Here is a 14,435-nt window from a genome sequence, read left to right as displayed (position 1 = left end):
TGGTCAAGGATAATTAAAAGTAAAGAAAACTAAGTTTAGGGTATGAGAGACCCGTAGCTAAATAAAGCTCCAGTTTGTTTCTTGAAAAAAATAAAGCCATTTGGGGGTAGCAGAACTCCACAACAAGCTGGCAAACAAACTGCCTGACAAATCTTATATCTTACAAAGTAATACAGTATATTTAAATATTTGAATTTACAAATGGCATTCATTTTGTCCTGTGTCTTATTATCACCCTCGGACAAACGCAAGTCTCACATTAACTAAGCAATTTGATTTGGACTCCACCAAGTCCTGTGAAAAATATCTGGCTCTTTAGTTACTCAGTGTTCTTCACCAGCTGCTCTCTAAATGTTCCTTATGTACAGTTGCAGAATGCTGAGACTGGAGCAAACAGTAAAACCATAATAATTACCTAAAAAAGGGAAAAATATTCTGTAGAGCTATCATTTTGGGTGGCAACCCTCTGTTATTAGTAAAACATTAAATATATACTAGTATACATTTAAAAAGGTAAAGTAAAAGTAGGTTATCGGAGTACCTAAGGCTCTGCAGATGACCAATGAAGCTGGATGGGATGCTGGAAACAAATCGACGCTCTGTCATGGTGCCCGTTTCAATGTTGTGGAACTCCAGGCGAGTGTGGTCGCCCACCATTTGGCCTGAAGACGGGGAGGGTGGAGGGGATGGGTTGAAAAGAAAGACAAAAACGAAAAGAAAAGAGAACACTGTCTGACACTAACACAAAAGGGCTGATTTAAGGAGAAAATTACATTAACAGTATTAGATGGATGCAAAGTGCCATCAAAGATTACAGATCTACATGCTTTCTTTGTAGCGGGATTACATACTGATTTTCTCAGCCTCTATGGCAACACACCTCAACATGGTGTAATACCACTGAAAAGGCAACATTAAGAGCATTCCTTCAAGCATGAACCGAGTTGATGCAGGTAAGTACCTTCTGCTACATCATCGTCAACAGTTAGCTTGTAGGTTTTGCCGCGTCGCACCACTCTCACTGTATGCCATTCATTATCATTGAGCTTTTGCCCGGCATACAGGTTCTCCGGTCCCTTGCCTGAGAACAATGGTCAATCACAAAGTTAAAGACATCCTGAGGCTCAAACCAAACCGTTGTTTTCCCAACTGTCAGCCTTGAATCATTGGCAGAATTCTACAAGCAGCTTAGCTTAGCTTGAAAAATGGCTTTAAATATAGGTCAAAGTAGCTCGTATGCTTTAGGGAAACAAAGGTTTGGTTCAGTCAGTGAAATACACAGAGAAAAAACACACAAAGTACTTGACATTTATAATTCTTATCAAATACACCTCACCACTATACTGCAGAAAAGAAAAGAGGCTTGACTCTCAAATAGAAAGGGCAAATACAGTCGGACAAATTGCTTTTACTCATCATAGGCTTCCAGAAATTCTTTCCCTTCTCTTATTTCCTTCCTTGCGTCCTTTCATTTCTCTCTTCATTGCATCGTCTGACTATGAAATCCAAACCAAAACCACCAAAGTATCCTCAGCCACATCAGTCACCAGTCCAATATAAAATGTCATTCTTGCCTATCTCATCTTTTTGATCCATGACTTGATGAAATACATCTATACCAACATCTATACCAACAGAAAATACATGTGGACGCTAGTGTATACGATGCCAATACTCAAAGGGATGCTTAAAGAACTCTTAGGTGTGATACCAACAAGTCCTCCAAACTAAACAACAAAATATGTAGTTTTTTAGTTCCCTAACACCTGCAAGCACAAATGAGATCCACGTGCGTGAAACTCAAACAGCCGCAGACGCATATTACTTTTGAGAGTGCTTTCACATCACTGCATGCAGAATATCGCATGAAAAACATGCTTTGAGCGAGAGGAGTGTCCCCTTGCAGAACTGCTCTTTTGCTGGCAAAACATTCACCTGCTCGCTTGCGAGTGTTTTTTCTTTTTGACAGTAAGTGGGCGGACCCAATCACCATTGTATCACTAAATTTAAATTGGTTACAATCCTCGTCTTTGGATTGGCCGGATATCACTCCCGACCATAGACTGTACATAAGAAGTGGACGTGGTCATCGTGACGTCACCCATTGCTTTGTGTTATGAAGCCTCCAGTTTGACGATTTCGCCGGCGCCATCTTGAATTACGGCCATCGCCATGTTGTTTTTTCTCACCACTGTCGCCCCAGTGGTTGCTTATGGGTGGAATGTTGGGTCTCTGTAAATGATCACACGGTCTATACTTGCTTGTTATGAAAAGTGTCTCAAGACAACTTCTTTTATGATCTGATGCTATATAAAGAAATTGAATCAAATTAAATTAACCTAATCTTATCTTACCCCCAAGTTTAAACCTACAAGAGATGTCATGCCTAATTGTAACTTCAAACAGAGATGATTTTTGTGATCATATATTTACGGACGGAGATACACCTTAGTTGTTGCTCCTCGTACTGCTGGCACAGCTGCAACAGCGACAGACATTAAGACTAGATTTTCAAATGACTTTTACCTCAATTCTCAAACTGACCAACCTAATGTTATACTGGAAAGAAAAATGAAGGCCTGCACCAAGGATAGATCTATAAAGTGTTAACCCAAAGAGCAAAGATTCACTCAGATCATACTACAACTTGACTCACTCACATTCACACACATAACTCAACTCATACACTCACTCATCGATTGTAAACCGAACAGCTAATAATAAGGTGAAATCTCAATGGCCTCATTATGAGTAAAAGCAATCTGTATCATAACTATAAAGAACTTTACGTTGTAAAAGCAGCAGACACACTTGTAGAGAATCACCATTCCTAAACTTTGATTGGGTAGAATGTAACCTGACAGAATAATACAATGGATTGAACCACATTTTCCGAACAATACAAAACTTTCCTGCATGTTCTGTGTAATTTGGGAATTCAGTTTTGATATTCAGTTCATAATCTTTAGCAACTGTTTAAGTATAGTAATATATATCGTTTCTCTCTGTTGGAACTATGAGGACTATTGTTGGTAAAGTTTATGTTACAACAAAGTTTTACAGCTGGAATAAAAATATCTTTTATCAATTACACACTGTGCACTGGACTCCATGTACAGTATGCTAATTTAATTAAAGAAAAACATTCCCCTAAGCCATGTTAAGACTGTATGTTGCCTTTTCTTCTGAATGTGTCAGCTGTCGCAAATAACTGCACTTACATTGACTATGTTTACATGCACCAAATACTTTTGCCCTTATTGTGAAAAAGACAATATATATTTCACTTATGTTCTCATACATATTCCGTTTAACGTAAAACGACCCCATGACGCATCCTCATCACCATGGTAGGGAATCCCGCGTCAACGCCATTCTCGGCTGTGTTTGATGGGTCAATGCCCAAACCTGTCGTTTATCACGTCATAATATGAAAAAATGAAAAGGCAGGAGCCGCTTGTGCCATTTTGTTTCTTTGCGTCAGAATCGTTTTTTTCAAAGTTTTCCTCTGGTGGAGGACTAGTCAGACCTTGTGAACACAGCCTCCCTCTTTCATTCCTTCAACCACCTTCTTGAAAAGGTCGGCTTTACGATATTTGCGCTGGTCCCAAAAAGTCCTTCATCATGCTTAAAAGTAGGTGTGTTTCTCCTTCAGACCAGAAATGTGGGATTCTCCTTTGGACATGCATCTCCACTCCAGCATTGCAGACTAATGGCTAGTAGTTGGTTTGTGTTTAACACACAGAGCTGATGATAAACAGGAAAGAGGCCGTGTGTCGCACAGAGCTGTAAAAACCTCTATTGAGACGCATATTCTGACTGCGCTGTATACATGCTCCTAAAACCTGAATAATATCACACACGTCTTAATCGGAAAACGCTCCATTCGGAATAACGCCTAATTCCGAATATACAAACTGAATATGGTGTTTACATGAACCATATACAATTCTCAATATTGTCCTATTCAGAATAACAGTGGAAAATGAGTGTGCATGTAAACGTAGTCATTGTGGTCGATGTTATAGTCTAATGAAATGTGGCTTCTCATTTGAAGTGGGTTCTTGAAGCACTAAGCAAGTACTGTTGCATGCACTATAATGAAATGTACCCGTTATTGTAATTAACATCACTGGATGGAAGTAACTATGTTGTTTTGGTGTTAGAAAAAGGGGGTTCCGCAGCATTGAAGATGGGGTCAGTGTTAAGGTTATTTGGCCTGTGGGAGGTGCACCAAATAGGCAGACAGTGTTGAAAAGCTTCATCTACAGTATTACAATTATTAATGGACCATCCAAATTAAGTGTGTCAGTTACTGGGACCAATGTGTTTCAGGACAGTCAAGATATTTGGTAAGAGGACCTAAGTAGTACTTAGCTACAACTAAAACCTGCCTCTCAGATTGTAATCACATAATGTCATCACTTACAATAAAAAGTGATGACAAGGAATTTCCTACACTTACCTAAAAGTTGTGAAGTGAAGTACAACACACGTGTATATTGTTACTACTGTGTACAGGGCAACGTGGTGTGAGAATACAACTGTAAACCTATAGAGTAAAGTAGTTTAGATCTGTCTAATAATTCAAATGAATCACCACTCATTCCATTTGTCTGAGGCTATTTCTTTTGGTTCCTGTTGAATTATGGGTAGTCTAACCATCATCCTCCACACGATAGGCTTAAAAGAAAGTGGAGGGCAGTGCAGGACTCACATTGTAAAAACACATTTCCTTAAAAAAAAAAAATACATCAACATACCATCAACATTAACAGCAAAATGAAACTTGAGTGTTAACTTACTGGTGTTACAGTTTATCCTGATACAGTCTAGATGGGGAAGAATAAATGACAGATGAAATTGCATCCTTCAAGGTTACTGCTGCAGACATCCAAAAACAAAAAGTCCACCCTTCCGGGGACGTACACATGCAGGAAGGCAGCCATTTTATTCATTTAGTATTTAGTCAACTTTATGCTAAATTACCATGAAATAAATGATATACTTTAAATATTTCCAAAAACATCATTTAATAGTAAATAAGATAATGCATGGATTTGTCAAAGAAATGTGCTGGTTGTAAAAGCTGCTTTTCTAGAGCTTGGGCTCTTTTGTTACCCATAGTACCAGAGTTGAAATTTATTAATTGTTTCGGCAAAGTATTTACAGTAAAATGGCCACTTGTAGTACCAGCCACATGAGTTTTCCAACCCAACACTGACTGTTCCTCCTTAGGTTTGAATATTAAGAATAGAAAAGTCAAAGCCTCTGGCTCCAAAGCCTCCGCACCAGCAAGGTGGTAGCAGCCATCTGACTTAGAGCCACGAAGTCACCTTTGAGAAGTCACGAAATACAGACTGAGAATTTGTTCATTTGATATGCTATTAAAACAGCAAAAAGGTTGATTTTGTAAGTCAATGGTGTGATAGACAGTGAAAATCTAAAGTATCTGAACAGAGGCCACAATAACTGCTGTATGCAGTTGTGAAGACAGTGAGGGTTGGTCACCATGTGGCTGGTGGTTTCATGTGTCGTCAACCGCAACAGAAAAGTGGGAGCAAACAGCCACGATCCAATCAGCACCAGCACCATGCAGAGGCACAGGAACCCCAACCATCAGATCCGGAGTGCTACACTATGCCTACATGTGTTACATCAGAGGCTAGACCTTTACAATCGTTTTTACAAACGTTCTGTAGGAAATCACACAGATTAACATAGGCTAAGCAATCATCTCTGACCAATTAGAGCTGCACAACATAAACATGTTGACTAAAATCTGGGGTGTGACTTACATGACATACATTCATATAATTAGTGAATGAGTTATGTAAATGTGGCTTGGCAAACCAGCTGATGTCTGTTAATATTGCCATTACTCTTACGTGACATGTCGTATGTTATATGCAACATATAAATTGATTAGTGTGACTTAGAATTCTCATACTTCTTTACAAAGTATGATTGGAAGTATTTGGGGTCGCAGCCAGCTGTAGGTTTAGCTGGGCTCTGTTCTCGGGCTGTTCGCCTGACGGGCCGCAGGCTTAAGGCCTTTGAAGGGGTGAATACCATCTTTTGACAAAGCATGATGGAAAATGGAGTTGACAGGGAAACATAAAAACAAAAACACAGAAAAAGCATTGACTTCCAGAAAAGACATCATTAGCAAAGAAAACAACCACCCAGGAGAAGAGGAAGGTGAGAGAGAAATGACTCGATGTCAGACAGAAAATGAGAGAAAATTAGTGAGAAAGACAAAATCGTTTTTTTCTAATATCCTGTTGAATGATGGACTGAAGATCAGTGGGCATACTTGGTGAAAGTCACCTCTTAGAAAGTCTGAGTACACTCTGTTCCTTTAAAATATTTACTTGAACCCAGTCTTTAAGCACATTATCTCTACTTTACTCTTATTGTGCTGTGACTGTCTCACAAGTTCTGCAAACAAGAATACAGGTATGACTTTGGTTTGTCTGTTTCAAAGAGGGGCCAAACATGTTTACCACTGAAATGAAATAAGTTCTGATGTGGAGCCTAAGATGTTATCCTGTAAAGAGTGGTTTTCAGTAAGCAGTCCATAGTTATGTGTGTGTAAAAACTGCATGAACACCCATGCAAAAAAAATCTCTTATCAATGTTCTAAAGCTGGGGAACCATAGTGATGAGTAACTGATGGAAAAACAAAAGTTGTGCATAAAGACATCGAAGTGAAAGGAGAGGTCACCGCTCAACAGTGAACTGTCTCAGGGTGAAGGTGGAGGTGTGTGGAGGCAGATGGGTGGGGGTGGGGGTGGGCATACGATACCTAGGTTGACCGTGAGTTTGACGCGACCGCCGTCCAACTCCAGCCTGAGCGTGTCGGCTGATTCTCGAGATGTGGTGGCCATGAGGAGGCCATAGGCCCGCTGGGAGCGAAAACGCAGGGAGACGTCCTCGGCCTCAGTGTGCATGATGTTGGGCATCACCACCTTCATATACATGCTGCCATCATAGGAGAGGATGGAAGCCTCTGTGTGAGACAGTCAGGAGCATAGACAGATGTTAGCAATAGCAGCAGCTGGGACCTGACACTGTGGAAATGCTCGCGGCTCTAGGGCTGCCAATGTTAGTCAGACGATCCAGACCATGGCTGGATTAAACTGCTGGGGGGCTCCCTGCTCTGTTTTCCCTTCTTATAGATGAATATTAGATAGGAGAGATGGGTACGGTGGAATATGGAGAGTGGGAAACAGACAAGTTCTCGGAGACTGAGCTGCTGAGTTGGCTGACACGTTCACAAATATCTTCAATCCATCCACAGTACATTGTCTCCACATGCCAAAAAAACATATACAATAGTGCAAGTCCTGAAGCAGACAGCAATAACCTGGCTCAACGACTACAGGTCCGTCGCATTAACACCAATAATCATGAAGTGCCTGGAAAGACTTGTCCTTCGGCACATCATGGCTGCTCTCCCACCCACCCTGGATCCACAGACCCATCATCGACTTCAGGAGGAAGCAGAGTGACCATCCCCCACTGCACATAAAGAGGGGATAGAGTCTACAGTTGTAGTTTCCTGGGCACCCACATTTAAGATCTCACATGGTCAACCAGCATAAACTCTCTGGTTGAAAAGGCACAGCTTCCTAAGAACACTCAGGAGAATCAAACTACCACAATATGTTTATGAGAAGTACATGTTCATTGTAGTTCAAATTGGGGGTACTGTGTTATTTATCACCAGCTACATTGTTAGGCCAGTGGATCACCAGTAGGTGTCAGTGTTGCTACATGAGCAGTGTCTGTGAAGGTACAGTCACAGGGAAGTCTCGCGTGAATATGCGAGATTATGACAATCTCTGTGTATAAAATGGAAGCAGAAAATGCTGTGTAGCAACTGTATACCTAAAGGCATGTTTGTGTAGTTTGCAGAACACTTTCACTAAATGTGTAGCACCAGATTTAGCCTGTGTGACATCATTCTGTGCACCGCTACAACAATATAATGGCTGACAAGAAGGCTCTGCAAATGTGCAAATACACATTTCAAAAGGTAAAATAATCGATGAATTGACTTTGCCTTTAGAATGCATTCATAAAAATAAAGAATATCATTATATTTGCCAGTCGACAATTATCTTACTGTTTACATATATTGTTGGGCATACAATGACCCTACGATGAAATAGACAAGATCGTCCATAAAACTCAGTCACAAAATAGAAAAATCAACACAAAAACGAAAACACAACATTTTAGAAAACACAATGGCAAAACGGTAAATGCAAGAAAAACAAACAAAAAAAACCTTAAAATCTAAAACATTACAACACTTCACAAAACAGAAAAGGACGTTATATCCATGGCTAATCAGCGCATCATGGGAGTTTACTTATATATAGTATCGCTGATCTTGATTTAACTATAAATTGACTTAAGTTCTCTAACTAAACTTAGCACGAAGACTGGAAACAAGGGGAAACAACTAGCCTGGCTGAATCCAAAAATGACAACATCCATCTACCAGCACCTCTAAAGCTCACAGATTAACACTTTAATCCATACAAAACAAATAGACTTTAAGAACTTTTAATGCTATATTTAAATGCGTATTAAACAATTTTAGCTGAAATAGCTTTTTAAAATGAATGAATCAATCAAACAGTGCAGCATGATAGCACTAGTAAACCACAACAATTGACCCTTCACTAAGTCCCGCCCCTCGAACACTGACTGGCCAATTATAGCGTATAGCATCGGCCTATTCCAATTGGGATCCCTCAGCTGTGTAATTATGATCCCACTGCTTTTCTTGGTAAGACACGTCCTTACACTTTAGCTTCTATCTTTGTCATGTATCAAATATCCGTCGAACACATGTTGTTGACCCTTCTGTAAATCGCTTTTTCATTTTTCCAAAAATGTGACAACATTTAGTGTGGGCTCCATGGTAGCTTTGACAGCTTGACGAGTAGCAGCGGGGGTGAGGGCAAGAAAAGGGTCAATTATGCTACAACTATCACTATAGAGTACTTTAATCATACAGAAGCAAAGTACACACATAGCAATGCATGTACTCTCCTGCAGCTCACATTTTAAAATGTGTTCCCAGGACTCTTTCGGGATTCTTTCTTACAGTTAGGGCTTACTAAGGATTGAAGATATTTTTTCTAGCATATGCTCAGCCTCATGACGTGCACCAAAATGCCTCAGCAACCGAGGATGCACTCTTCTCAATCCCTAGTGGGTGTGTGGCCATTGCAAATCTTAATCTTCCAGACACTGTTACTTTATATTTATATCAGAGCATTGACAGTGGGGAGGAGGGGCAGGGAGAGACCGGAGAGACGGATATACGGAGGTAGAGGAGAGCACGGGCAAAACAAAAAGCGGAAAAACAGAAAATAAAAGAACTAAATGATCGTTGAGTTGCAGGAGGAAGAGACAGAGGCACTGTGTGGTTCTGGTCAATGACAGAAGTAATGAGAAAAAGAAACAACTAATTTCTCAACCGCAGGGAAGCTTTGATGGATGGCGATGTGAGGAAGGTCTAGACCAGGGGTCACTAATAGACGCCGTTGTATCTGGAAATAGACCTTCAACCTATAGATAATTGAGAATTATTACATTTTGACAGAAGGCTTCTATTTTAACCGGTGCAGCTTTTCCAGCCTTTACGGTACTTGTTCAGCGGTCCAGGAAACACCGACCAATTACATGCGTTGTAAATCATATCACGTGATGCTACTCAGCCAATCAAATATGTGTATTCTGATAATTATCACCCTCGACTCGAGTGAGATAAACACGCACACACACGGCAGAGACGGGAGAGAGAGACCCAACAGTCGGAGAGAACGTGAGTGCTTGTGCCTCAGTATCAGACATCGAGGGGAGAGACAAAGCGGCTGTATTTGACAACCTGAACAGGCTGCACATCCTACACACTTTTATTGGCTCGGGGTTAAAAAGAATATACTGGTAAACGGGTTTTTAGTGCACAGTTTTATGTCAAAAACATATTAGTTCTTACTTTTACAAAATAATTAATGCTGGCTGTTACTTCACATAAAACGGTTATTTTAGAATATTGTTTATTACCAAGTCATGGTAATGGCAGAATGGTCTCACATAATGACTAACTCCAACATAACAAAAAGGATGTGGCACAAAGGCAGCGGTGCGATAGATACCCAGATGTGCGATGCAGCCATGCATTTGCTATGCAACCGCAAAGTAACGCATGTAATGCATGCAAGCAACATTAACTGACATAGTTAAGAGAGCAAAAGGGAGGTGAACTGGTCAAACAAACACAGGATCTTCATTCAGGAGGCTGCTGTTCACTTCCCATGTGTAACTAAAAGTAACACTTGACATTTTGTCACGTCAGTCATTAGTCACGTGACTCACGTGCAGTAGTCTCATATGTAGTGAAGATAACGTCGACCTAACTTCCTCTAAATAGTGAAGACATTACATCACTGACACAATATAGAAGGGAACGTAGAGCGTCATAGTTTGAAGCTGATGCAACTGACCGAGCTGCGTTATTTGACGCATTGGTGTGAGAATGTGTTGGGATATGCCAACACAGAAATTATGTTAATAACAGAAATGATATGTTAATAACTTCTGTGTGTTTGGAATATGTAATGCATATTTCTCCATTTAAATTCAGGGTATTGTGATATACCAGTTTTAAAGATAATTGTGATTTAAACAATGAAATATTTAAATGTTGAGAACACACATAATTTAATATGGGCTGGCAGCATATTGTGGAGAAGCATAACGTAACAAACAACATAATGACGTATGCATAATATGGATCTTATTTGCACAACATAATATTTTCTCTTTCATTACTTAATGCACCCTAAAACGTTTTTAATGAGGATAAGGTGACAACATTGATGTTGAGTGTTCACTTGTGTGTTCACATGCTGTACATGTCAACTGCACATTAAATAAGGGACTGTGATTGGTCACACAGATGCCTAGGACTGATGTCTAATTGACAAGGTGTCAGATTACCTCATGGCGTAACATACACAATTTAACTTCTCATTAAAGCTGTGGACTGGGCTGTCAGATTAATTCTGACATGTAATATTTCTTGGCTGTATCTGCGTGTGTTAGTGTGTATGTATGTGTGTAGTGACCTTACATGTGAGATGGTCTCAATAGAGTGTGTCCAAAGGATTTATACACTTTTGACTGACTGACCTTGCCACATTCAAACCACCGAGAAGAAGAAGTTAATGCATTTTGTTTGGTTTCTAGGAAGACACTGCCTCTCTGACCCATTCATATGTCTTGTATTAGTTGCATTCAGCTCAGTGAAGTAGCAGAAAGATGTTGTCATTGAACAGTAATACTCTGCCATCATTGGAGACATCTAATCACTACTGCTGCTGGGAGGAGGAAAGCGACAGTAAATTCTCGAAAAGGGTCTATTAACCTCAGCCGTAGTGAGAATCAGGCCTGTATTTGAAACAGGCTTATATTAGAGACAGGCCTTCATTCTAACACACTGTCTTGCCGATCTGCTCCAGTTTAAATATGTTGTAAAGACAAACCCAAGATCCAGATAACATCAACTTTATTGATACCTCAAAGAAACTGTTGCTTGTTGCCCAAAATATGTTGTTGTAGTACTAAATCATTGGAATCATGACACCTATGGCCTTAATAAATATAAATGTATGCTCTATAGTTCCATGAGTTATAGTTATCATAAGAGTACTTAACTGAGCCAAAGGTGTGTCTACATCATTTATACGCTGACTCTTCTCTCTTCAATAACTCTACTGTAATTAGACCAGCTGGTGGCTCGGCTCATGCCAAGCGTTAGAGGAGATATGTAAATATATCCTCAGACTATTACAGACCAGTAATGACTCAGTGCTATGGAACTTTATCTTGCTGGACAAATTGGTTGAAGTCAGAGCCAAAGACAAATGCCAGGTAACCTCATGCAGAACAGTTAACATTAACTGGAGGCATTGTTGTCAATATATAATGGCTGCACACACACACACACACACACACACACACACACACACACACACACACGCACACAGTACCAAGATGTTTTTGTCCACACCTTCAGGGGAACTGCTTTCAAATCATTGCATCAGCTGAAAAGCACAGTTGTAATGTCTTCATGTATGTACTGTTCAAATGACCTAACGGAAAATGTAACCTAAAAGAGCAATGTTTACACATACATCTAAATATATGAGCTAAATAGACCTCATATCAGAGACCCACTGATGCCCGACAACTTTTCTTTTCAAAAGTAAAAATAAGATTCAGGTTACATTATGTTACAGCGGCCCACTGAGTGAAGAAAGAGACAAATAACTGATAAAGATACAGAGATATGATCAGAAAGCTGTTCTTTGATATGCTAAAAAGTAGTATGAGCAAAATATGGGGGCTGGGGACGTGTTTCCAACTCCCATCAGTTGTTAAACTTTCTGCACATGACAATGGTCAGAAGTGGAATGTTCTCTGGCAGACAGCTGCTTTGTGTGAAGATGGTTTATGTGGCAGGAGAGCAAGGACTGTCCACTCACCACCAGGTCTGGTATCTGTTCTTTGCCTGGTGAGTGTCAAAAAACATCAAATGTCCCAAATCTATAATCTACAATAATAATAATAACATGAATAATAATAGTAATAATGATAATACATACATTTTGTGTAGCCCTTTTCAAGAACTAAATTTTACACTGAGGAGCGCTGATGAGACAAACAACAATGTGACTCAGATATACAAGATGTATGTAAGACAGTATGTGATGATCAGACAAAAGACTAATAGCAAGGATCACACGAGAATAAAGTGAAGTACAAGAATCCAAAAGTTTACTGAGAGCTTTGAGTCACAAAAGACAGAACAAGCAGTCAGCAGAATAGTCACTCTGCATACAAAAAAAGCCATCAATAAAAACCTAAAGAGCTCACTAAGAATAAGGCAAAAAAAGAAGCAGACTACAATTAAAATCCACAAACAGGCTGAGGTAAATCACTAGGAACAAACAAACGCTGGAGCACTAGTCTTGTCCAAGGAACTGAGACATTCTGGCAAATGGGTAGTGAACAGCTGGGGTATAAGCACTGGGAGGTCTGATGAGATAATGGAACACATGTGAGGAACAAAACAGGTGGGAAACTAAACAATGGCAGGAAGTAAAGCAACCTAGGAAGCATGGGTAAGTGAATACGAAATACAACAGGATGGGAAATTAACCAGAGTCCAAACGAGTCGTCACACGGTGGAGGTCTTTAATGAGTGGGGTGCTGTGGTGCCAGGATTTGGTGTGACCAGTTGGAGTCTGTGGATGGAGCTAGCACTGATGCTGTAGATGGGGTGACTTGCAATGATCAAAATGGCAGGAATTGAAGGAGTGGATAAGTGTGTCATCAGCAGTGCATGCGAGAGAAAGCCGGATCTTAGCAATGTTTGCAAGTTGATAAAAGGGCGATTAGACAATTTGATGGATATGGGGGTCGAGGGAGATTGTGGGGTCAGTGATCATGCTAAGGTTGCGTGCCTGGGAGGTGAGGGAGCCAGTGGGGCCTTGAAGGGTGAGGATGGGGTCTTTGATTTTGTTGTGGGAGCAGTTTGTGAGTGTGACGAAGTGAACAGGGAGAGGCGTTTTTTTGTTTTTGTTTAGTTTTTTGGGGTGGGGGGGCATGGAGGGGTAGGACTGGCAGGAGTGGGGGGCTGCTGGGTCAGGCACAGGGGGCAGTGATGTATTAATAGTGGTGATTTTGTGAAATGAGTTGCATTGTTATAGAGGTGTAGAGGTATAAAGGTAGCAATAGGGCTTGAGAATCTTGTTAACTGTAGATAAGAGGGTTTGGGGGTTATGGCTGAATTCATTGATGAGGATGGAGACGTAGGCAGACTTGGCAGTGAGCACATCTTTGTAAGCAGAGAGGGGGAGTTTCTAGGCTTCTTGGTGGACAGTGAATGTTTTCTTTGCCACTCATTCCAGTTGGGGGCCAGTCTGTTTCATTGTGCGGAGTTTAGGTTCATGTTTTTTTGGAGCATCACGATGATCTAAAGAGTCCACTGACGCTGAAGGGAGACAATAATGTCCGGCTGTTGAGGTTATTTACGAGATCATCAGGTGAGGTGAGGGCTGATGCCAGGGGGAGAGCACTAGAAAGCGTATCTCAGTGTTGGAGGAGATTGATGGATTTAGTGTATTGGAAGGTTATTTCTCTGACGAGTTGTGAACAAGAGGTTGGGGATGCAATAGTGAACTGGATGTGATTATGATCAGACAAGAAAATTGGGACAGGTGGATGTTGAGTACCGGCAATGCACCAGTAAGTCTGTCACTAATGCAACAATGGCCTCCCTGAAATGGCCACTGTCCTTCCTTAGCAACTGTAACTAGGCGCAGGAGGCCTGTCAAGCTTTCAGC

At 40.6% G+C, this 14,435-nt stretch overlaps 1 protein-coding gene across 8 annotated transcripts in view; it reads right to left on the bottom strand.

The window, feature by feature from the left end:
* Window positions 1–14,435, bottom strand: part of nrxn3a (neurexin 3a) — a 147,177-nt gene that overhangs the window by 31,126 nt on the left and 101,616 nt on the right. For 7 of the 8 annotated variants that reach the window (XR_004213417.1, XR_004213418.1, XM_031866735.1 and 4 more), the window contains 4 exons: window positions 6,809–7,012; window positions 4,806–4,832; window positions 962–1,081; window positions 542–662 (listed from right to left, as the gene is read on the bottom strand). Coding sequence is in view for 6 of the 8 variants with exons in the window: in XM_031866735.1 (XP_031722595.1) it covers window positions 542–662; window positions 962–1,081; window positions 4,806–4,832; window positions 6,809–7,012 (472 nt within the window). In the remaining 2 variants the exon portion in view is untranslated. The remainder of the gene's footprint in view (window positions 1–541; window positions 663–961; window positions 1,082–4,805; window positions 4,833–6,808; window positions 7,013–14,435) is intronic. The other variant, XM_031866738.1, reaches the window with a different exon arrangement.

This window comes from Anarrhichthys ocellatus, unplaced genomic scaffold (assembly GCF_004355925.1).
Source record: "Anarrhichthys ocellatus isolate YVR2014 unplaced genomic scaffold, GSC_Weel_1.0 scaffold36, whole genome shotgun sequence".
In the NCBI taxonomy this organism is placed as follows: domain Eukaryota; kingdom Metazoa; phylum Chordata; class Actinopteri; order Perciformes; family Anarhichadidae; genus Anarrhichthys; species Anarrhichthys ocellatus.
Note: the sequence above shows the minus strand (reverse complement) of the source record. Positions and strands in the feature narration are given on the sequence as shown.